At 38.1% G+C, this 23,987-nt stretch overlaps 1 protein-coding gene and 1 long non-coding RNA gene across 2 annotated transcripts in view; one reads left to right on the forward strand and one right to left on the reverse strand.

The window, feature by feature from the left end:
* The window catches only part of LOC131840553 (uncharacterized), a 36,413-nt gene extending 16,972 nt beyond the window's left edge, over window positions 1-19,441 (forward strand). The window contains exons 3-4 of the long non-coding RNA XR_009357396.1: window positions 8,155-8,204; window positions 19,085-19,441. This is a non-coding gene — a long non-coding RNA (uncharacterized LOC131840553). The remainder of the gene's footprint in view (window positions 1-8,154; window positions 8,205-19,084) is intronic.
* The window catches only part of YIPF4 (Yip1 domain family member 4), a 41,145-nt gene continuing 30,173 nt past the window's right edge, over window positions 13,016-23,987 (reverse strand). The window contains exon 6 of the mRNA XM_059188675.1: window positions 13,016-14,861. Within this exon, the coding sequence (XP_059044658.1) occupies window positions 14,853-14,861 (9 nt within the window). The 3' untranslated portion in view covers window positions 13,016-14,852. The remainder of the gene's footprint in view (window positions 14,862-23,987) is intronic.

Genomic DNA, 23,987 nt, shown 5'->3' on the forward strand with positions numbered 1-23,987 from the left:
ATGTCCAGGATTTTTATAATATCTATTGCATCCATCTGACAGATTTTTTAGGTTTGATTAATGTCACTAACTCCTTATTGCTGGAAAGACTCTGAAATTATGGACACTTTTTAAAAGCCTCGATTTGGGGCACCTGGGTGGCTCAGTGGGTTAAAGCCTCTGCCTTCGGCTCAGGTCATGGTCCCAGGGTCCTGGGATCAGTCCTGGGATCAGTCCTGGGATTGAGCCCCGTGTCAGGCTCTCTGCTCAATGGGGAGCCTGCTTCCTCCTCTCTCTCTCTGCCGGCCTCTCTGCCTACTTGTGATCTGTCAAATAAATTAAAAAAATAAAATAAAATAAAATAAAAGCCTCGATTTTTACCAGCCGTTAGTCCCAGGCTTTTTTTTTCTTCCCCTTAAGATTATTTATTTATTTATTTGCCAGACAGAGATCACACCGAGCAGAGCGCCCAATGCAGGGCTCCTCCCCAGGACCCTGGGATCATGACCTGAGCCAAAGGCAGAGGCTTTAACCCACTGAGCCACCCAGGTGCCCCAGTCCCAGGCTCTTGAATCAATCCTATTCTACACTATATTTATAAGAAATAATATTTTTTAAACATTTTAAATGTTAAAATATGCTTAAATTCTTTAAGCTAAATAAAAGTTTATCTCATGTCCATTATTAAAAAATAAAATTTCTGGTTAAAATTTAGGTCTTCTCTTTAAAAGCTATAATAATTAAATTGTACACCCTTAAATTGAGTTTATCTGTATTATTTTCCTAATAACAGTATTTCCATACTGTTAAAAATCAAGACAATTTGACAAAATTGGTCAAATTCACACTCCACCTCTACAAAAGGTGGCAACTTTTATGTTGCAAAACACATAAAAAAAAAAAGTGCCTGGGTGGCTCAGTCGATTAAGTGGCTGCCTTCGGCTTGGGTCATGATTTCAAGGTCCTGGGATTGTACCCCACATCACACTCCCTGCTCAGTGGGGACCTGCTTCTCCCTCTCCCTCTGCCTGCTGCTCTGCCTGCTTGTGCACTCTATCTGTCAAATAAATAAATAAAATCTTTTAAAAAATTAATTTAAAAACTACATTAATTAAAAAACACATACTAGGTTTTTCCATCTTATTTGGGTCATTATTCCACCACATAGAGAACTAATAGTTGTTACAAGTTATGTAATTCATAATCCACCTTTTTAAAGTATATTGGTGCTTTTCTTGTAAGGAATCTTGTAAGAAGGGGGTTGCAAGATAAATTCATAAGGGAGAACATTTAAACCAGAAGAAATTCAAAAGGGTGCATATTAAGTTTTTTTCAGAAAGGAAAATCAAGGACATTTTTAAAAAGATTTTATTTATTTATTTGACACAGAGAGCGAGAGAGCTCAGGTAGGCAGAGCAGCAGGCAGAGAGAGGGGTGTGGCGGGCAGGGGGAGTGGGGCCCCCCGCTGAGCAGAGAGCCCAATGTGGGACTTGATCCCAGGACCCTAAGATCATGACCTGAGTTGAAGGCAGAGGCCACTGAGCCACCCAGGTGCCCCAAGGACATGTTTTAAATTAGAAGAGAAGAAATCCTTGTGAAAATGTATTAATCTTTGTGAAATGTGTTAATCTGTGCTAGCAAAACAAGGACAAAAATCCAAAAAGAAGACACGGGATACAAGAACACAGTAACTATCCATGACTCCAGTGAGGAACAATGTCAAGATGCGGCCGATTTGGAAGGCATCTATCTTCAGAGGACATAAGTCAGTGGGCTCCCTGAATTCAAAGAATGGAAGTATTTCATGCTATGGATGGGTAAAAGAGGCACATATGTCTTCTCTTCAGTAGGGAAAAAGGAAGGCAATGGAGATTTGTCAGAAAAACAAGTAAAACAAAATCTCAAGAAAGCCATGGTCCAGATATGAAGTAGACTAAAATGTGGCTTGATTTTGATCATGATGGAATTCAAGGAAAGGGACATTTTCTCGTAAGTGGCAGAGGAAGGGGTCAAAAAGTGGACTCGTGACAGGAAATGTTGTCCTAGTGCAGCACTTGTTTCCACACTGAGTAATGTTTACATTGTGATAACAGAGCAAACGCTGCTTACTGCCATTCAAAGTCTAGAGCTGATGAGGGACAAAACACTGAATATTGTTTATAGTTACAGAAGAGAATGTAGTTGCCATTAACCTTGATGTCATAAAATTAAAAGATAGAAAGCAAAAGTGAGGCTGACAGAGGTTGGTTGGAAGGACAGAAGGACAGGTGGGTGTGGTAACAGCTTCGTCTTACTTACAGGGGAGACAAGAGCGATGTAAAAAAAAAAAAAAGCTGATGGAACAAGGAACAGTAGCTTATCTTAAGTTATAAAGACTTTCAATATAAGAACTAAAAATAATATACTAAAACTGGAGGGGAGAGAGAATAGCTTAAGTCGTTAAATCTTTACCTTTCAAAGGTAGGAGTAAAGGTCTGCAATTGATACATCAAGAAATATTAACATAGGAGGGGCACCAGGGTGTCTCAGTCAGTTAAGCGTCTGCCTTCGGCTTGGGTCATGGTCTCAGGGCCCTGGGATCGAGCCCCACATCGGGGTCCTTGATCAGCAGGAAGCCTGCTTCTCTCTCTCTCTCTCTGCCTTTGCTCCCACTGCTTGTGCTCTCTGTCAAATAAATAAAAATTTTTTTAAAAAAGGAAATATTAACATAGGAATATTATTTAGTTATAAAGATGACTATGTGAAAACAAAAATGAATTGCTGTAGAGAAGCAGTACTGGAATGAGTGGGGAAGGAGCAGTAGAGGGGCCGTGGCTTTTTATTGTAAGTCCTCTGGACTGGTTAATTTTTTTTTTTTTACTAAATATTAATTTAATTCCTAAAACTGTTAATAAAAATAAAAGTGCATTAAATTACAAATGGGCATAATAATTTTTGTTCTTAACATATCAGATGTGGGGGTGCCTGGGTGGCTCAGTGGGTTAATCCTCTGCCGTCGGCTCAGGTCATGATCTCAGGATCCTGGGATCGAGCCCTGAATCGGGCTCTCTGCTCAGCGGGGAGCCTGCTTCCTCTTCTCTCTCTGCCTGCCTTTCTGCCTACTTGTGATCTCTGTCTGTCAAATAAATAAAATCTTTAAATATATTTAAAAAAATCAGAGGTGAGGATAACTGGTAATAGATCTAGAACATTTTAGAAAATATATGATTAAACTTCATCATAAATAAATACTGTTAAATAAGTAATTTGATAAGTTTCTAAAGAATATTAGTACTTGGGGGCAACTGACTGCATGGCTCAGTCGGTTAAGCATCTGCCTTCAGCTCAGGTCATGATCCCTGGGTCCTGGACTGAGCCTGCATAGGGGTCAGCCAGGAACCTGCTTTTCTCTCTCCTCCCTGTTCAGGCTCTATCTCTGTCTCTCTCTTTCAAATAACTATTTTAAAAAAAAAGAAGAATATTAATGCTTGTATTCCTTAAGTAATTATCACCTGTTTCCTTACTTCAAAGGTTTCTAGACATGTGAGGTAATCATTGCATATGACACATTAAACATGATTTATTTATTTGAGAGGGAGAAAGCATAAGCAGGGGGAGCGGCAGAGGTAGAGGGAGAGGCAAACTCCTGCTGAGCAGAGAGCCCAATGCAGGGCTCCATCCCAGGACCCTGAGACCATGACCTGAGCAGAAGGCAGGCACTTAACAGCTGAGCCACCCAGGGCACTCAGGTGCCCCAAATATGACTTTTTCAAAACTATCTGATGATCTGAGGTTTTCCTACAGATTGATGAAGGCTCTGTGGACATTTCCTTTCCTAGTGAGATATAAAACCAAGTGATGGTGTAAGGGATCTCTCAGCACTTTGTAGCTTCTCCATTTTTTTAAAAAAATGTTTTCAAGTTTTTTTTAAAAGATTTTATTTATTTATTTGACAGAGAGAGATCATAAGTAGGCAGAGAGGCAGGCAGAGAGAGAGGATGAAGCAGGCTCCCCACTGAGCAGAGAGCCCAATGCAGGACTCGATCCCAGGACCCTGGGATCATGACCTGAGCCGAAGGCAGAGGCTTTAACCCACTGAGTCACCCAGACACCCTAGCTTCTCCATTTTGGGGGCACCTTCAAGCTTATGCTCCTGGGGAGTAGAGCAGTGATAAGTAACTTCCTACTACTTCGTTTTGCTCAAGCACAAAATAAGCAAAGGAGGACGGGGAGAGATTTATCCTCTCTCATTTGTTGGGACAAGTTGTTTTGCCCTAACAGCTTTAAAATTTTGCACAGCATGTAAACACTTACAAGGCTGGATTCTTTTTTTTTTTTTTTTTTTTAAGATTTTATTTATTTATTTGGGAGAGAGAGAGCAAAAGTAAGAGGAGAGGCAGAGGGAGAGGGAGAAGCAGACTCCCCACTGAGTGGGGAGCCCGATGCAGGGCTCCATCCCAGGACCTTGAGATGATGACCTGAGCTCGAGATAGACGGTTAACTGTTTAACCAGCTGAGCCACCCAGGTGCCCCACAAGGCTGGATTCTTGTCCATGTATTGAATATCATTTGAATTTTTTGTTTTAAATGAGATTTCTCAAGACATGTCTAAAATGTCATTGAAAATCCTTTCATTATACAAGAAGCCACAAAAATTTTCTTTCATACTCAATCTCCATTGGATATTGCTTGTTCTTCACTTTCCTGTATCCTAGTTTATCTATAATCTTTTTTTTTGGTCTGAATTTTTTTTAATTTTTAAATTTTCAAAATTACTTTTCAGTGTACTAGAATTCATTGTTTATGCACCGTACCCAGTGCTCCATGCAATACATGCCCTCCACAATACCCACCACCAGGCTGGCCCAACTTCCCACCTTATCTATAATATTATATAAAAATCTCTCCCTTGCTATATTTTGAAACAAGAGTGGGACACTTACTAGGTAGCTAGCAATGAACTTCTGGTCCAGTTTTAGTGCATACATAAATGAGAGGAAAACCATAAATAATATTCATAAAATAAGAGCAGCACAAATTTTTGATTGATTAAACAAATATATATTGAATATTTATTATGTACTAAGCACAAACTAGCTGATAAAATTCTATACCAAGATGGGACTAGAAACATTATCCTTACTAGCACTTTAACTGCTTGACATTTTAGAAAATGTATTCACTTTGTGTAGGATTTCTCATCTTTGGCACTATTGACATTTTGGACCAGAGAAGTCTTTGTTGTAGGAGGCTGTCCTATGGATTGTAGGTTTATTTAGTAGAATCTCTGATTTTTCTCTCTCTCTCTCTTTTTTTTTTAAGATTTTATTTATTTATTTGACAGAGAGAGATCACAAGTAGGCAGAGAGGCAGACAGAAAGAGAGGAGGAAGCAGGCTCCCCACTGAGCAGAGAGCCTGATGTGGGGCTCGATCCCAGGACCCTAGGACCATGACCTGAGCCAAAGGCAGAGGCTTTACCCCACTGAGCCACCCAGGCGCCCCGCATCTCTGATTTCTAACACTAGATGTCAGTAATAATCCCTCCCCTTTTCACCTTCCTTTCACCCACTGGTGACACCCCAACATGTCTCCAGACTTTGCAAAATATCCGCTAAAGGCAAAATTGTACCTGGTTGAGGATCATTGAGTGTGATTGTATTTGAAAATTAGAACTTATTTAATTTTAGACCCTATGGTGCCAACTTTGTCTACTGCTTACATGACGAATTTGTCTTGCACATCCGAACTTGAGAGGTACAAACCATGATGGGCTCTGAGTCTTAGAGAGGACAAATGAAATCATTAGCTCTGCAATTGATGGCATTTTCAATTAACATATGAATGGTAGAACAAAAATGATATTTTTAGCTTACAGGGGTCTATCTTAAACCATACATGGCTGATAAAAAAAATGTGGAAATCTAAGTTCTAGGATTTCTCTTGAGTTAACCAGATGGTGTGCTTATCATCTGCCTACAAAAATCTTTCCATTCTTTTCAAATAAAAAGCTATTTTTTACTTTCCACTTCAAGATCATATGTTTTTCAATTCTTTCCAAGTGGAAAAAAATACAGGCTATGTTGGACTCTAAAATAAACTATCACAAGTCCTGGGATTCCTGGGACTTGTGACCATCTAAGGAGAATGCCACTTATGTTCATGATCTTTACCCTCACATTCTTGTATCTTCACATCCCGTAGGTTTCTAATCTATCCTTATAATGGCAGCAAAGCCACATATACTTATGTGACAGACAATATCTAAGCTTTTTTACATACATTAAAATTTTTTCCCCTTTACTGATGTATAATTGACACACAAAAACTGCACATATTTAATGTATAGTTTGATGAGTTTGCACATATGCATACACCCATGAAACCATTACTATAATCAAGGTAATAAATCAATTTCAGAGAGAAAAGTTGCAAAAATAAGACAAAGAGCTCCTTAATATCTTTTACCCAGATTTGCCAATTGTTAACATTTTTAAATTTATTATATTATATATATTTAATTAATTAATTAATTTGACAGACAGAGATCATATGTAGGCAGAGATGCAGGCAGAGAGAGAAGGAGAAGCAGGCTCCTCACTGAGCAGAGAGTCTGACGCGGGCTCAATCCCAGGACCCCGGGATCATGACCTGAGTCAAAGGCAGAGGCTTTAACCCACTGATCCACCGAGGCACCCCACCAATTTTTAACATTTTACCTTTACTTCTCCCTATTCCCTTCATATGTATCTATAATATGTAATTTTTTTCTTGAACCATTTAACAGTAAGTTACATTCTATTATTTTATCTTTAAATACCTCAATAGTGAGTTTTTCCTAAAGTCATAGAAACTGTAATTGATGTAATACTATTATCTAATCTATCTAAACATTCAGGTTTCAACATTTGTTCGAAAAATGTCTTCTTAATCAGAAGAACATTCGAGACTATGTGTGCATTCAATTGTCATGCTTCCTTAGCATCCATTCATCTGGCAGTTTCTCAGCCTTTCTCTGTGGTAAATGGCACTGATATTTTTGAAGAGCACAGGTCAGTTGTGTTGTGGACAGTCCCTCAGTTTGGACTTGTCTGATAGCTCCCCATGAGTAGATTCAGACTAAGTCATTTGGCAAGAATACACAGAAGTGATGTTGAGATTTTGGTTGTTGCTGTTCGGTTTTTTCTTTCCTTTTTTTTTTTTTTTTTTTTTTTCCCGATGCTGAGTTCTCATCAGTGCTTCAAAAGGCATATAATATTGGTTTGCCCCACTATTAATAACATTACCTTTAATATTGGTTAAGTTGGTATCAACCAGATTTCTCCAACTGTCAAGTTATTAGTTTACTCCTTTTACTTAATAGGTGTCTTGTGGAAAGATGGTCTGAGACTATGTAAATATTATTATTCCTCAAACTTTCATCCACTAGTTTTAGCGTCCATAATTATTACTATTATGGTTGCCAAATGATGCTTTCTTATTCCCTCATTTCTTCCACATGACTTTCTACTTTAAAAAATGAACTTTCTCTTTATCTCTAACTTTACCATTGTGGCCATGTTCTTTTTTTTTTAAAAGAGAGAGAGAAAGAACAAGGGGGGAGAGGCAAGAGAGAATCTTTTTTTAAAAGATATTTTAGAGAGACAGAGTGTGACTCTCTAAAAGTGGGGTGCGTTCGATTGCATGGCCTGAGCTGAAATCAAGAGTAGGATGCTTAACGGACTAAGCCACCCAGGCACCCCATGGCCCTGTTCTTTACTCAATAGGTTATATCCCTTTTTGTTTGTTTGTTTGTTTTTGATGTTCAAACTTTTCCAGATTTGGTCGATGAGAGCTCCTTCAAACAGGTTCCTGTGACTTTGACATAGCACAAAAAGATGTTCCAGGGTCATCTTGTATTATCCCTGCCTCAGACCTTGCAACCATTTCTTCAAGGAGTCTTGGTTCTTTTTAATGGAGAATGGAATTTAGGAGCCAACATCCCGATACTTTGTATACTCAAGGCTACTGGGCTGTATGAGCAAATGGGAAATAGACATATTTATATACACACATGCATACATACACATACACATATTTATATACACACATGCATACATACACATACATCATTTAATTATCATATCCCACCATATAGTATTTCCCGATCATTATAATCCTATAGAGTAGCTACTACTTTTATTATTTTCATTTTACAGTTCAAGAAACCGAGGCACAGAAGTTAAGTAACTTGCTGAATGTCTCCCAGGTAAGTGATAAGGGTGAGATTGGAAACTGGGTGGTCTGGTGGTCAAATATTTTAGCATAAATATTTGAGGATAAAAGTATTCTCAGAGTTGAGAAGAAAGTTTATACTTTATAATCTAAAATGCTTATGGGTTGACTTTAATGTCATATCTGTTTTCCATCGGGGGAAGAAGGGAGTAGGGAAGGTACTGTTGACCTGTGAATCAAATCCACGTTTCAGACTTGGTACAGAATTTTCTCTTACCTCAGAAAAAGTAAAAGTATGCAGTTGTGCTAAATTTACTATGCCTGGTTCTCTCTTCCCCAAGGTTGAGTTCAGTCCTTTAAGCATTTGCAGGCCCTCATGGAAATGGGCTTCTGGTGAGCCTGTCCAGCAATCCTGTAAATGTGCTCAGACTTCATCTCGGGCTAAACCGAGGCTCCATCTCCTGCTGCTTATTCACACTTCAAGGTATGCAGGAAAAGCAAGAAGATTAGTGTATTTTTTAAAGTGGAGCATGAAGAGGATCATGGATGTTTAGAGAAATTTATTACTTTAAAAATGAATCGGGGGCGCCTGGGTGGCTCAGTGGGTTAAGCCGCTGCCTTCGGCTCAGGTCATGATCTCAGGGTCCTGGGATCGAGTCCCGCATCGGGCTCTCTGCTCAGCAGGGAGCCTGCTTCCCTCTCTCTCTCTGCCTGCCTCTCTGACTACTTGTGATTTCTCTCTGTCAAATAAATAAATAAAATCTTAAAAAAAAAAAATGAATCGGGAAATACTATATGGTGGGATATGGGAAAGTTTTTATTATCTATCCAGAGAACATTTGCCTTGCTCATGATTATGTTTCTCTAAAGGAAGCAAAAATATTAAGAATGACTTGTGGGACTCCTGGGTGGCTCAGTGGGTTAAAGCCTCTGCCTTTGGCTCAGGTCATAATCCCAGGGTGCTGGGATCGAGTCCCACATCGGGCTCTCTGCTCAGTGGGGAGCCTGCTTCCTCCTCTCTCTCTGCCTGCCTCTCTGCCTACTTGTGATCTCTGTCTGTCAAATAAATAAATAAAATCTTAAAAAAAAAAAAAAGAATGACTTGTAAGCCAAGCTGAATTATGATCAGAAAGATAGATTTATATCATGACACCAGTGTGAATTTATCCTTGGAAGATACTATAACAGCAAAAGGAACGATGTTGAACATACATTAGACATATACCCTAAACTTTGGAAGTGATATGAAACATTTTATTATTTTTTTTTAAGATTTAATTTATTTATTTGACAGAGACAGATCACAAGTAGGCAGAGAGGCAGGCAGAGAGAGAGAGAGAGGAGGAAGCAGGCTCCCTGCTGAGCAGAGAGCCCGATGCAGGACTCGATCCCAGGACCCTGAGATCATGACCTGAGCTGAAGGCAGAGGCTTAACCCACTGAGCCACCCAGGCGCCCGAAAAATTTTATTTTTTATTTAAAAGATTTTATTTACTTATTTATCACAGAAAGAGAGAGAGAGAGAGAGAGAGAATATGAGTGCACATAAGCAGAGAGGAGGGTCAGAGAGAGAGAGAGAAGCAGACTCTCCACTGAACAGGGAGCTCAATGTGGGGCTAGATCCCAGGACCCTGAGATCATGACCCGAGCCAAAGGCAGACACCCAACCGACTAAGCAACCCAGGCTCCCCCAAAAGAGTTGTCTTTTAGAACAAGATTAAAGCACACATGAAAGAAAACTGACATTTAACTATACTAAAGTTTTAAAATTCTATACATTCAAATATGCCATAAGCAAAATAAAAAGACAAGCTGCAGATTGGAAGAATATATTTGCAAATGTAAGCCAACGACAAGGAATTCGTTTTTTTTTTTTTTTAACATTTTTATTTATTTGAGAGAAGGAAAGAGCATGCACACAAGTCGGGGGAGGGGGCAGAGGGAGAGGGAGAAGCAGACTCCCTGCCGAGCAGAAAGCCCGATGCCTGGTTTGATCCCAGAACCCTGAGATCATGACTTGAGCCAAAGGCAGAGGCTTAACTGACTGAGCCACCCAGGCGCCCCAAGGAATTAATTTCTTGAACACATAAAGAACTCCTATAAATCAGTATCAAAAAAAGACAACCCAATATTGTAAAATAACAATAATGATGATGACGACAGAGAGTATGATCAAGCACAAGAGCCCTTTACAGAATAGGAAACCAGAACAGCTAACAAGCATATGAAAAATGCTCCACTTCATTGGTAATCAGGGACATTAAAACCACAATGAAATACCATTACATTGGCAAAAGCTAAGAATTCTGGACATGTTAAGCATTGGTAAAGATGTGAAGCAAAAGGTAAGCTGGTGTATGGGCGTCTCAACTATGGAGACCAATTTACGGCTGATAATGAATTAGGTGTTCATGCCCTAGGATCCAGCAATTCTACTCCTAGGTCAAGTTTCCTGTAGAGAAATGTTCCTTCAGTCAACAAGGCACTATGGAAAAGAATGTTCATAGCTACATCGTAGGTAATACCTGGTAATACATACTTGGTTACAAGCTACCCCATCCACTGGAGAAAGGGTGAGTAGGATGTGGTTTACTCATTCAAGGAAATTCTCTACAGCAGCGAAAATGTGAATCTGCAGCTGTCTCCCCACAGATGAAGCTGGATGCAGAGGAATACACACCAGAAGATACTACCGACATACAAACTTAAAACACACAAAACAATCATACATACACTGCTCAAGGATACATACATATGTAGTAAAATTGTAACGAAATGCATGGAAATGAGAACCACAAAATTTAGGAAGAGTCTTCATTTCTGTTGGGAGGAAAAGTAAGGAAAATATTATGGAATACAAACTGTTAGTAATGCTTTACTTCTTAAACTTTAGTTTTTATTTTTTTAAAAGATTTTTTATTTATTTGACATAGTGGGAGAGAGCGTGAGAGAAAGCACAAGCAGAGGGAGGAGCAGAGGGAGAGGGAGAAGCAGGCTCCCCGTTGAGCAGGGATCCCGACATGGGGTTTAATCCCAGAACCTCGTGATCATGACCTGAGCTGAAGGCAGAACCACCCAGGACCCTGTATTTTTTTTTTTTTTTTTAACACAGGTGCTGATTACATTAATGTGCACATCTTTTTTTGTCTATGTCTCATAGTATATTTAAAAGAAACATCACCTTTGTCTTATTTTCCTGACTAACTTCTCATGATAGAAACGTATTTCCTCATTTTGATAGAGAGGTATCACCTATTTTCCAATCAAGACTTTATGTTCCAGAATTGGGGTTCTTCCCCACTGGTTATTTGTAGAGAGTGGGGTATGATGCAGCTCCTTTGTATTTCAGGGGTTGTCATGGAAGAAAATTCTTCCAGTACTTTGTTGAAAAGGAATTAACCTGGTGATGACGATGGAACAGGGATGTGGAAGATACTGGTGCTTGGGATGGAAAAAGGAGTAGCCTGGTTAGAATAAAAGGAGTCCCAGGGACTGGGAAAGGGATTGGGTTTGGGGGAGTTTTCTTAAGAGGGCTGGATGTGTCAGGACACCTTGGTTAAGTATCTGACTCTTGATTCTGGCTCAGGTCATGATCTCAGGGTTGTGAGATCGAGCCCCACATTGAGCACACCCTGGGTGTGGAACCTGCTTAAGATGATCTCTCCTTCTCCCTGTGCCCCTTTCCCACTTCCAAAAAAAGAAGAAGAAGAAGAAAAGAGGTTTGGATGTGTCTCTTTAATGTGTCTGTGTCCAGAGTGGCCAAGGCTGGCATAAGTGCAGGGCCCTGAGAGCAAAGTGGAGGTTTCTGTGCTGTGCCAGCCTGTGGTCAGTGGGAAGATGGCAGTGAGGGCATTTGATGAACTTTTCAGAGCAACAGGGCCTGATGAACGACCACCCCCCAACAACAGCATTCTCTAAAAGAAGCAATGGGAACAATGGAAAACTCAAAAAACCACAGAAGAAAGATCCTTGGTAGCCAGTAAGATCAGGGGTTCTCGTAAGATCCAGTGAAGGGGTTAGAAAATCCCATATTCCACCCATACTGGAAGTCCTTTAGCCAGGCCTGAGGAAGCTCAAGGTTAGATTTAATTTAGAAAAACAGGGAAATATGATGTTTCTTGCACCTTAATGAATACACATTAAATTAGTATTAGAGAGCTACCACACTGAATAAGCAAAGGCTGGAGATTATTAGGAAAAGGTCCAAATACAGAGAAGATAGTGCACACTTAGAAGGTAACAGGAAGGAAACAGCTAGGAGTCTCTTTTTCCTAGTTTCTCAAGGGAAGAAAATAACCTCCAAAGCACCAGGCCAGACCAATAGTAAAACAAGAAAATTTAGGTTCATAATAAGAGAACTTGTGTAACCAACGTGTTAGATAAACCAATCAGCTGGGCATCGCTGTGATTCAGCTTCCAAAAAATAAACCCTGTAGCCGACTGAAGCCAGACTTCCGAGAGTCAGATGACCAGAGAGAGAGAAATCCCACTGGGTGCCAGTTAGAAAACATCCAGGTTTGAGGAACAGTAAGTAGCCAAAAAATACTCAGGAGTGAGTGGAGCTTTCAGGTAACCATATTCTGTGACAAGCTGTTCACAAGTATGATAACACACTTACAGAAAGATTTGCATTCCCTATGCTTTAAAAAGGTAAATGTTATATAACTATTTTCTCTAATATAGGTTTCTGAAAATCAATGAACATTAAAGTATACTTAGAATAAGATTGTACAAAAGTTACTTTAAAAATCCATGTTTTAAGACTATGAACAGGAAAGAAAGCATATTGGGTTCTCCAGAGAAATAGAACCAATAGTAAATATATAAATGTATAAATATATATATGTATAATACATATGCAAAGAATTTTATTATAAGGAATTAGCTCACATGGTTAGAGGCTGACAAGTCCAAAGATACGCAGGTTAAGTAGGCAGGCTGGAGATGCAGGAGAGCCAATGGTATAGTTCCAGTCCAGACGCTGGCAGGCTTGAAACCCAGGAAGAGTTGAGTCCAGAGGCAGGAAAAAAAAAGATGTTCCAGCTCGAAGGCAGTCAGCCATGAGGAATTTCTCTCTTGGGGGGTGGGAAGGAGGGTCAGCTTTTTTGTTGTATTCAGGTCTTCAGGTTGACGCCCACTCACCTTATGGAGGGCAATCTGTTTTACTCGGTCTACTTATTTGAATATTAATCTCATCCAAAACACTCATAGAAAACCCCCAAATAATGTTTGATCAAATATCTTTTAGTAAGGCCAAATTTCTTTTTTTTAAGATTTTATTTTTTTTATTTGACAGAGAGAGAGGGAACATAAGCAGGGGGAGTGGGAGAGGGAGAAGCAGGTTTCCCGCCAAGCAGGGACCCCGACTTAATCCCAGGACCCTGGGATCATGACCTGAGCTGAAGGCAGATGCTCAATGACTGAACCACCCAGCTACCCAGTAAGGCCAAATTTCTAAAAATATTTTCATATTTTTAGAAGCATCCAGGGGAACCATCCAGGGGCGCCTGGGTGGTTCAGTGGGTTAAAGCCTCTGCTTTCGGCTCGGGACATGATACCACGATCCTGGGATGGAGCTGCATCCGGCATTCTGCTCAGCAGGGAGCCTGCTTCCTCCTCTCTCTCTGCCTATTTGTGACCTCTGTCAAATAAATAAATAAATAAATAAATAAATAAATAAATAAAATCTTAAAAAATATATTCATATTCTAAATGTTTGCTCTGATTTCCAGATTTCGAATAAAGAAACCAAGCGAGGCTTGGTATGATTTTCAAATCACCTTTGTAGTTCTGAAACTATAGCCTGCCTTTGAAGCCAAAACGTAAATCCAATTACCATTATTATCATAATTCTGAGCTCTTCTGATATTAACTTTCTCAGAAAATTTTACCTTTGTTTGTAAATTTATGATAGTAAATATACAGTTTATTGGGAAAATAAAGTGATTCTTTTTTTATATCTTTACTGCATTATTTAGACATACTCAAGTGTACTGACTTTTGCCAATTTAAGACACCTAGAAGTTTTTCTAAACTTTGGCTATAATTTCGGATTTCTTCTCTAGCATTTCATAATACTGTCTGTTCAAAATGCAATATAGTTCTTATTGGAATCATATTCCTTGGAACGCCTACAATAAAGTTTGGTATTTTCCCCCAAATGTTACTTTCAGCTCCACAGCAGCAATGAAAGCCATTAAACTATTTTAAAAATGTGATATTTTGCCTTTTAAGTAAATTACAGAGACACTTTTATGTGTAACAATTGAAGCTTTGAGGTAATGATTGAAATTTACATTCTTCTTTTTGTCAGATATGTTTTATAAGTGAGACCATAAGTCTAAATTACAAAGTCTGTATTAATAAGTTTTATTAAACATTTCATGCCTAAAATTTCTTCTTTGTACTTAACATTAACACACAGTAGTTGGTATTAACAATGTGAATGGTACTTTTAAAATATTTTTTCTTTGATCAATTGGAACTCTCAGGTGAAATTTATATAAAACACTACTTCAAATTCCTTATTGTTGAAAATGATATATGGTCTTTTTAATCTTCTCATTGATGACTGCAAATCTTTGAACTATGAGCTTTAAGCAAGAATGATTGCTTTTTGGTTGAAGTCTGAGTTAGCACTTCCCAACTTCAGCACATTTCTGATCACTGTTTGCATTCATCCTTCACATCACCTGCAAAAAGTCGTGTTTTCATTTCAGAAATGAAAATCACTTGTTTTATTTTATATTAATTCTTACACAGTATCCAAAGACATTTTAGGATGTTTCAAGAAATGTTCTAAGCTAAAGTTCATTATCATATTTTTCCACAGTTTTAGAACGTGAACATTTATGACATTTAAAAGAAATGTTAAGAAGCTTACCAACATTTTGCTGACACTTCTTTCTGGGTGTTTCCCCCCCCCCCTCTCCAATTTACAAGGTTCAAACACAGTATCCTTATAGAAAGTATGCATGTGGGGTGCCTGGGTGGCTCAGTCATCAGGTGTCTGCCTTCGGCCCAGGTCATGATCCCAGGGTCCTGGGATTGAGCCCCACATCGGGCTCCCTGCTTAGTGGGAAGCCTGCTGCTCCCTCTCCCATTCCCCCTGCTTGTGTTCCCTCTCTCACTGTCTGTCAAATAAATAAATAAAATCTTTAAAAACAAGTATGCATGTTACAAGTGTACAGCTTGATAAATTTTCACATACTGAACACACCCATATAATTACCACCCAGATTAAGAAATAGAACAGCATCCTACATGCCTAAATCCTGAACCCTCTTTCAGTCACTTCCTCCCCACCGGAGAGTAACCAACATCCTGTTTTTGTACTTTACATAAATAGAAACATAAAGCATGTATTATTTTGTGTTTGGCTTCTTTGGCTAAGCATTCAGTTTTTGAACTCATCTGTGATTTCACATGTAGTTCTAGACCTTTCAATCTAATTATATTCTATTGTGTGAGAGTGCCAGAATGTGTCTATTTGTGTTGTTTCCAGTTTTTTGTGTTATTAATGGTGCTGTTATACTTACTTTGACCAATATAGTACCTAATAACCACAGGTGCTCCTTAAGTTTAAATAAAATTAAGCTGAAGATGAGGGGCTCCTGCCTGATTCAGTAGGTAGAGCATGGGACTCTTGATCTAAAGGTCGTGAGTTCAAGTGCTCATGTTGGGCAGAGAGCTTACTCAAAAAAATAATAGTAACTTTCTCAGTTGATTTAGTCACATTCCAAGTACTCAAAACCCACACACCTGCTGTGTAGATAACAAAGACTACAGACTACTTCCATCATTGTGCCAAGTTCCATCACACAGTGCTGAATTCATGTGTTGGTGTGCATACGGAATTGCTGGGCCACAGGATATGCACATGTTCCAGTGTCAAACAGTTTTGGGGTATCCATTATTTATATTTTGTTATAAATTCTCCTATTTTTTTTTTAAAGACTTTATTTATTTGACAGATAGAGATAACAAGTAGGCAGAGAGGTGGGGGGGGGAGTGGAGAGAAGAAAGCAGGCTCCCTGCTGAGCAGAGAGCTGGATGTGGAGCTCGATCCCAGGACCCTGGGATCATGACCTGAGCCGAAGGCAGAGGCCTCAATCCACTGAGCCACCCAGGCGCCCCATAAATTCTCCTATTTTAAAATACTAAATGTATTTACTTCTCGCCTAAGAATTACAACGCACTAAAAGTAAAACCAAATTAAAACCAAACTATTTAGAAGTAGCAATTGCTGGGGCATGAAAAGTTTCACAGGTCAAGCAAAATGTAGCAACATTATTTACCAAGACAAAGACCATGCCAAAAATGTTGCAAATGTTTCTCCTATGCCATTACAACAAAAGGCCCATTACCAATGAATGTCACAATAGGACTAATAAATCTTTACCAGGATTTACCTAATTAACTTCAGTGCTAATGTAGTAACAGTAATACTACTTACCAATGCTAGCATGCATTTCAATATTTCAGCAATTTAGACAGCCATGCTCATGTTTATCAGTTAAATCAGATCTGCACATAATCTGAACTAACACTGGATATTACCAATCTTTTTAAGTTTAGGCAATCAGAGGGGCCAATGTTGCTACTGTTTAAACTGCATTTAATCACAAATGAATTTGTACATTTGTACATATGCATTGGTCTTATTTTTAAATCATTTCTCCCCTCTTGGATTGCTCATTTATATCCCCTGCTCACTTTAATTATATTCTTTTACTATTACATATTACATAATACATAATTGCCCTTATATATCCTTTGAACATTTTAAATAACTAGTTAATATTTTTTTATTAAGGAAATTAGTCATTTGTCTATGTAAGTCTTATAAACATTTCTCCTCAACTTGTAATTTATCTTTTTTTTTTTTTTTTTTAAGATTATATTTACTTGAGAGAGAGACCATACAAGCAGGGAGTACGGCAGAGGGAGTGGGAGAAACAGGTTCCTGACTGAGCAGGAAGCCCAGACACACCTTGATCCCAGGACCCAGGGATCATGACCTAAGCCTAAGGCAAACGCTTAACTGAGCCACTATCCTTATGTATAGAATAATTTTAAATGCCATGTAGCCAACTTTCTTAATCTCTTCCTTTTTGGTTTTTGTGTTTTATGCCATCATGCTTTGAAAACCTTAATTTCTCAAAGAATTCTATGAAAAATTAAATCCTGTTTTTTTTTCTTGCTTTTGTTTTTAAAATATTTGATAGATCTGTAACTTACTTTGGCATAAAAAAGTGAGGTGCAGATCCAGCTTTGTATCTTTCCAAGTGGCCTGCCATGTCTTTCTAAGACACTGCTATTTACCTACCTGGCATCCATTTTCCCTTTACTAACAGAACTGTGACTTTGTTTAGAGCAAGTAATTTTCCCAGCTTAAAATAGCATCCCAGACTCTTGCAGCAAGGGTATCCAAGGGATGCAGCTCTATACCAAGATATAAGGGGAAGTCATGGAGTGCCATTTCTAAATAAGGGCAACTTTGACTGACATGATCATTTTGGCCTCTTTCACCTTTCTTTCTGCTAGGAATCTAGATGTAATACCTAATATGAAGCACCTACCTTGATACAATGAAAATGAAAGCCACACACCCAAAATGGCTCAACAAGAAGATAAAACAGCCTGAGTTATTGATGACATTAAGTTGCCATATTAGTCCTGGATTATATATCCTTGGATTTCTTAAGTGAGAAATATAAACTCCTATTTAATGAAGCCATTGATCATAGGGTTGCTTCTTATAACCACATATGTTCTTATCTGATGCAGTACTCCCACTTATTTAATAATTCATATCCCTCTAATAATTTCTACATTCAACGTGGGGCTCAAACTCACAATCCCAAGGGGGTGGCTCAGTTGGCTAAGCATCCAACTCTTGCTTTTGGCTCAGGTCATGATCTCGGGATCCTGGGATGGAGCCCCAAGTGAGACTCCCTGCTCAGCATGGAGTGTGCTTGTCTCTCTCTCTCTGCTTCTCCCCCTGCTTGCATTCTCTCTCTCACTTTGTCTTTGCCTCTCTCAAGTAAATAAATAAAAATAAAAATAATAATTAAAAAAAAAAAACAAATTCACAACCCGAGATCAAGAGTTGCATGCTTTTCTGACTGGGCTAGCCAGGCACCCTGATAATGCATCTTTTTGTATAAATTTGACATGCTACCATTATCATATACTAATTTTCCACATATAATTGGGTCTGTTACTGGAAATGCTATTAATCTAAATTACTTCAGTATTATTAATAGCTAACATATAAGCTAATGTTTATTGAATACCAGGACAATTCAAAGGATGACAACCCTTTGAGCCTTAATCATTTAATATTAATGTGTAGTACTTGAAAGCCTAAAACTAACAGTGGACTTTAAAAAGTGGAAAAGAAAGGATTAAAAAGGCAAGCAAAGATGTTTCCATTATTTTTATGATGGACTATGGTAAAAGGCAACTACACCTATGCTGCTAAGTGGCAACACTGTTATGCCATGCTGTAATGAAAAACACTAGGTTTGAGGTTTGGAGACAAACTTTTTTTTTTTTTTTAAATTTTTATAAACATGTAATATATTTTTATCCCCAGGGGTACAGGTCTGTGAATCGCCAGGTTTACACATTTCACAGCACCCACCATAGCACATACCCTCCTCAATGTCCATAACCCCACCCTTCTCCCTACCCCTCTCCCCCCAGCAACCCTCAGTCTGTTTTGTGAGATTAAGAGTCACTTATGGTTTGTGAAGACAAACTCTTAACTGGTCGGTCAACAGTGTTATTTCAGACACTAATTTCCTCATCTGTATAATGAGAAATGATTATACTCATTAGATGATCTCTAAGGTTTTGCCGAACTCTAACACTTTTTTTTTTTTAAAGATTTTATTTATTTATTTGACAGAGATGACAAGCAGGCAGAGAGAGAGAGGGGGAATCAGGCTCCCCACTGAGCAGAGAGCCCGACGACGTGGGGCTCAATCCCAGGACCCCAGGATCATGACCTGAGCCGAAGGCAGAGGCTTTAACCTGCTAAGCCACCCAGGCGCCCCTGACTCTAACACTCTTAAAGACTCATGATTAAGGCTTTGAAATTCATTGGATGTGGATCTGAGTTCAGGATTCAACGATCAGGTTTATGTATGCATTCAAAAAGTACTCGGGATAAACTGATGAACATGTCAGAAAATGTCCTATCCCAGTGAAGCTTGCATTACTGTGGAGAATAACAATAATAATAAAGATGGGAAGTAATAATTTACCTCTGTTAAAATGTGTCGCCTGTCTAAAACAATTTAAAAAATATAAGACTGCATTGTAACACACACACACAGAGAAGACATAAAACATAACAGCTTAATGATATATGATATTAAAAACCAAACACCCATGAAAGGAGTCCTTCTCATGACTCCAAATAAAACCTTCTCCTTCCCCATTAAGGGTAACCACTATTAACCTTTTATAGCGGTCACTTTATTTTTTATAAAAATGACTTGGCCAATTGGATTGTGGTAATGGTTGTACAACTATACAAACTTACTAAAAATTATCAAACTGTATACTTACGATGGATGAACTTTGTGGTGTGCAATATTCCTCATTAAAACTGTTTAAAAAAGACTTTGCACCTCAGTATGTATCTCTAAACGCTATTGCTTAATTTTGCCTGTGTTTGAACTTCATATAAATGGAGTAATACAGGGTAAGTTCTTTGGCTTCTCCTTTGTTCACCCATAATGATTGTGAAACTCTCCACGTTACATATGGTTTTAGTCATTCATTTTCATCGTGTAACATTTCATTGTGTTACACCTATATATCCACTCTATGTTGATGGACATGCTGTTTCCAATTTTTGGCTATTATGAATCATGTTACTACGTGTATGTCTCTTGTGGCATATGTATATGATTTCTGTTGGGTATATATCGATAATAGAATTGTGTATCTTAGCTTTTAATATTAAAAACACGTTTCTGATACTGTACTTCTTAACAAAAGCCATGACAAGGAAAACATGGCTTAGAATGTCAGATATGGACTACTGCCAATTTAACCTGTTCAATTTCATGAACTACTGAACTTCAGCCAAATGAGTTTTCATTTCCTTCTACATACCTACTATTCTCTGTCTAAATAGTCTTCCCTCCTATCTCTGCCTAGTTGACTTCTTTTTTTTGAAGATTTTATTTATTTATTTGAGAGAGAGAGAGAGAGACAGCAAGAGAGGGAATACAAGCAGGACGAGTAGGAGAGGGAGAAGCAGGCTTCTCGCTGGGCAGGGAGCCTGATGTGGGGCTCGATCCCAGGACTCTGGGATCATGACCTGAGCCAAAGGCAGATGCTTAATGACTGAGCCACCCAGGTGCCCCTGCCTAGTTTTTTACTTATCCCTAAGATTTTAGCTTGAGCATCATGGCTTTTCTTCAATGATAGATTCTCTTGCTTTCTCAGACCTATACTTCTTATTTCTCCACTTGCTGCAATTGTTTTACAACTGTGAAACTAACTGGCGATCTCTCCAACAATACTGCCCCCTTAAAGTCAGGGTGTGCATAGGTGGTTTCTGCATCACAGTATCCTTGCACTTAGCACAGCACCAAATAGGTCAAAGAACTCAATAAGTACTTGATGCATATCTACCTTCTCTTCACAGTCAGGGTACCAATTCAAATGTTGTTTCTTCTGAATGTTTTGTTCTTGGGGCCACCACCGATACCATCCTTTGAAAACAAAGTTTTATTATGCAAAAGATTGTCCTAAGTCCCATGGGCCAAAGAAAATTGAATATGAGGGACTTAGCACCTAGACCCATCATCATAGAGAATAATTCTGCATAAAGCTTAGAAAACATGGGAGTGTTTACCATTTGATAAGCATACTATTTAAGTGATACTTCACATAGCAACTGATTAATTTCACAAAGGTGAGCAGGGTCATAATAAAATCAAGCAAAAAGAGGGAATTTCAATCATTTACTTTCAACATAATGTGAACAGCAGCAATCTACTTTTCTATTATTTTTTTTTTCTTTATCACCAGAAGACAGATTTCTCCCATAACCAGTCATTCTGTGTAATTAATCCTGTATAAATACTTTGGTATTTTGACATCAGTAAAGTCTGCTTGTTCAGTTTTTAATAAAAATTGCTCAGTGGCAACTATTGTAGAAAATCCAAGGTTTCTGTTCTTGATACATCTAATTTACTTATATTCCAAGTGTTAATTTAATAGAACTATTACAGGTAGCAAAGTTTACTTCCCCACTATATTAATAACCTTCATATGCTCTAATTATAAGTTAAATGTAAAAATTGTACAAAAAGTATTTTTCCTACCAATACCTAACTTATAAGAAAATCTCAGTGACAGCATTTGTATAGCTCTGAATGGTCTAGAAAGGATGTTGAAGAAATTTTTTTCAAGCCCTTGCAAACTATTAATATCTTCTAAGTAAAAACTTGTGGATACTAAAACTGAAAATAACTGAAACTGAAACTAAGTAAAGTTAAAACCAGGGTCACTACGAACATACAGTGTTTAAGACTGGGAATTATTTTACTAGTGCCATTAAAAAATTTTTTTGGGGGGGTGTCTGGGTGGCTCAGTGGTGGTGCCTCTGCCTTCGGCTCAGGTCATGATCTCAGGGTCTTAGGATCAAGTCCTGCATTAGGCTCTCTGCTCAGTGTGAAGCCTGTTTCCCCCTCTCCGCCTGACTCTCTGCCTACTTATGATCTCTCTTTCTTTCTGTCAAATAAAATCTTAAAATAAATTTTTTTTTAAGATTTTATTTATTTATTTGACAGAGTGAGATCACAAGCAGGCAGAGAGGCAGGGAGAGAGAGAGAAAGAAGGCTCCCTGCTGAGCAGAGAGCCCGATGCGGGGCTCGATCCCAGGACGCTGAGATCATGACCCGAGCCGAAGGCAGAGGCTTTAACCCACTGAGCCACCCAGGCGCCCCCAATTTTTTTTTTTTTTTGGAGAGAGAGTGCGCATGCATGCAGGGAAAAGGGGTGGAGGGAGAGAGAGGGAACCTCAAGCAGACTCACAGCTGATCTTGGAGCCTGATGCGGGTTCAAGATCATAACCTGAGCGGAAATTAAGAGTCAGATGCTTACCACAGAGTCACCCAGGAGCCCCTTACTAATGCCATCTTAATCATCCTGACACTCTTTCCTTTAATTAACCTCCAACCATGCTGCAACCTCAGCATATCAAAAGAATTTCAAATGAGAACCCTAACCTTAAGCTTCCGGTTTAATAATATGCCGTGTACAGGGAATTCTTTCAGATCACCACACTCCCGAGAGACATGGGTAGTGTCCGAAGTTTATACCAGTCTGTTGCAAAGAAAATATATTCACAAGTGGAACTTTCCTCAGAAAATATCATGATTTGAAGTTCAAAGATCTAAGAATGTCTAGACATTACTGATGTCAAAATCTTATTTTTGGATTTATTTAAGAAGTGGCAACAGATTCTCAAACATATAAACTATTGCCAGGAAATCATACAAATGAGAAACAATACAGAAACTGTGATTCAGTTTCTTAAGGGAAATTAAAGAAACTGTTTATGAAAGGATGATAAAGCACTATTATTTTACGTTACCAGAGCAGAGAACTGCTTAGGGTGATTTTTAGCTCTATTAAGCCTTATTTCAGTCTGCCATGCCATGCAACCAGAAAGAAATATATTAATACAAGCCTCTTCAACTACAAACAAAGAAAAATAAAAAAAGAATTGTACGAGGGGCGCCTTGTTAGCTAAGTAGGTAGAGCATGCAACTCCTGATCTTGGGGTTGTGAACCCCATGTTGGGTGTAGAGACTACTTAAAAATAAAAATCTTAAATGGAAGATATTATAACTTCAAAATGGCGTCACAATTCCCTAGAGCCTAAAACTGGCTAAAATATACATAAAAATGTAAAAGACAAGTAAATAGCAATCATCTTAAAATATTCAACTAGTTTTGCTGAATATGAAAAATACTGTTTTTATTAGTTTGTAGAAGCTTTGTTTTATTCAATGTTTAATTGCACTGGAATTTTAAAAAATAAATTTGACTAAATTTTAAACAATAAAAATATCTACTTCATTATTTTAAGTCAATGCAAATTTTCACTAATTTAAAACTCTATATTAGCATTTTAATATTGGGGAATTTTTGGAAACATACATTGTTATATATAAAACTGTCTCATAATAGACCTTACAAATAAGCAAATTTAATAATGGTTCATAAAGCTTTATAAACCTTCCTAACTTGTTTAATACAATGAAAATTATAGATTTTAATTTTTAATCAAAATTTCAATTATTTTACAATCACTTTGAAACAGAAGTAAATATTTCTCATAATTCTCCTTTTAATGATTAACATTTATCATGATTACTACAACTGGTAACACTTAAAAACAGACACACACATACACACACACAACTAGAAGAGACAATCTGGCTAGTTCTGTCTTAAAAATACTAATAAACTAATAATTAGGTTGGAATCATGATTTAAAATCAATATGACTTAGAAAATATTATGATATAAAAACTCAAGGAAAGGACATTGTCATGGTCAGCTTATCACTGTTAGTACTGTACCTTGTACAAATTTACAAGTCATTTCCAAACTGACAATTTGTTTTAACGACCTTGCTTAGCACATGAAGATGTTGGCTGGGCTTGTAACATTATGAACTGTATCTACATAGACCCTGAGCATCAGGGTAGTTCTCACGATTAAATGCTATTATTTTTAAATACCTTTTTAGAACATAAATACCTTATCTTACATCATTA

This window comes from Mustela lutreola, chromosome 9 (assembly GCF_030435805.1).
Source record: "Mustela lutreola isolate mMusLut2 chromosome 9, mMusLut2.pri, whole genome shotgun sequence".
In the NCBI taxonomy this organism is placed as follows: Eukaryota; Metazoa; Chordata; class Mammalia; order Carnivora; family Mustelidae; genus Mustela; species Mustela lutreola.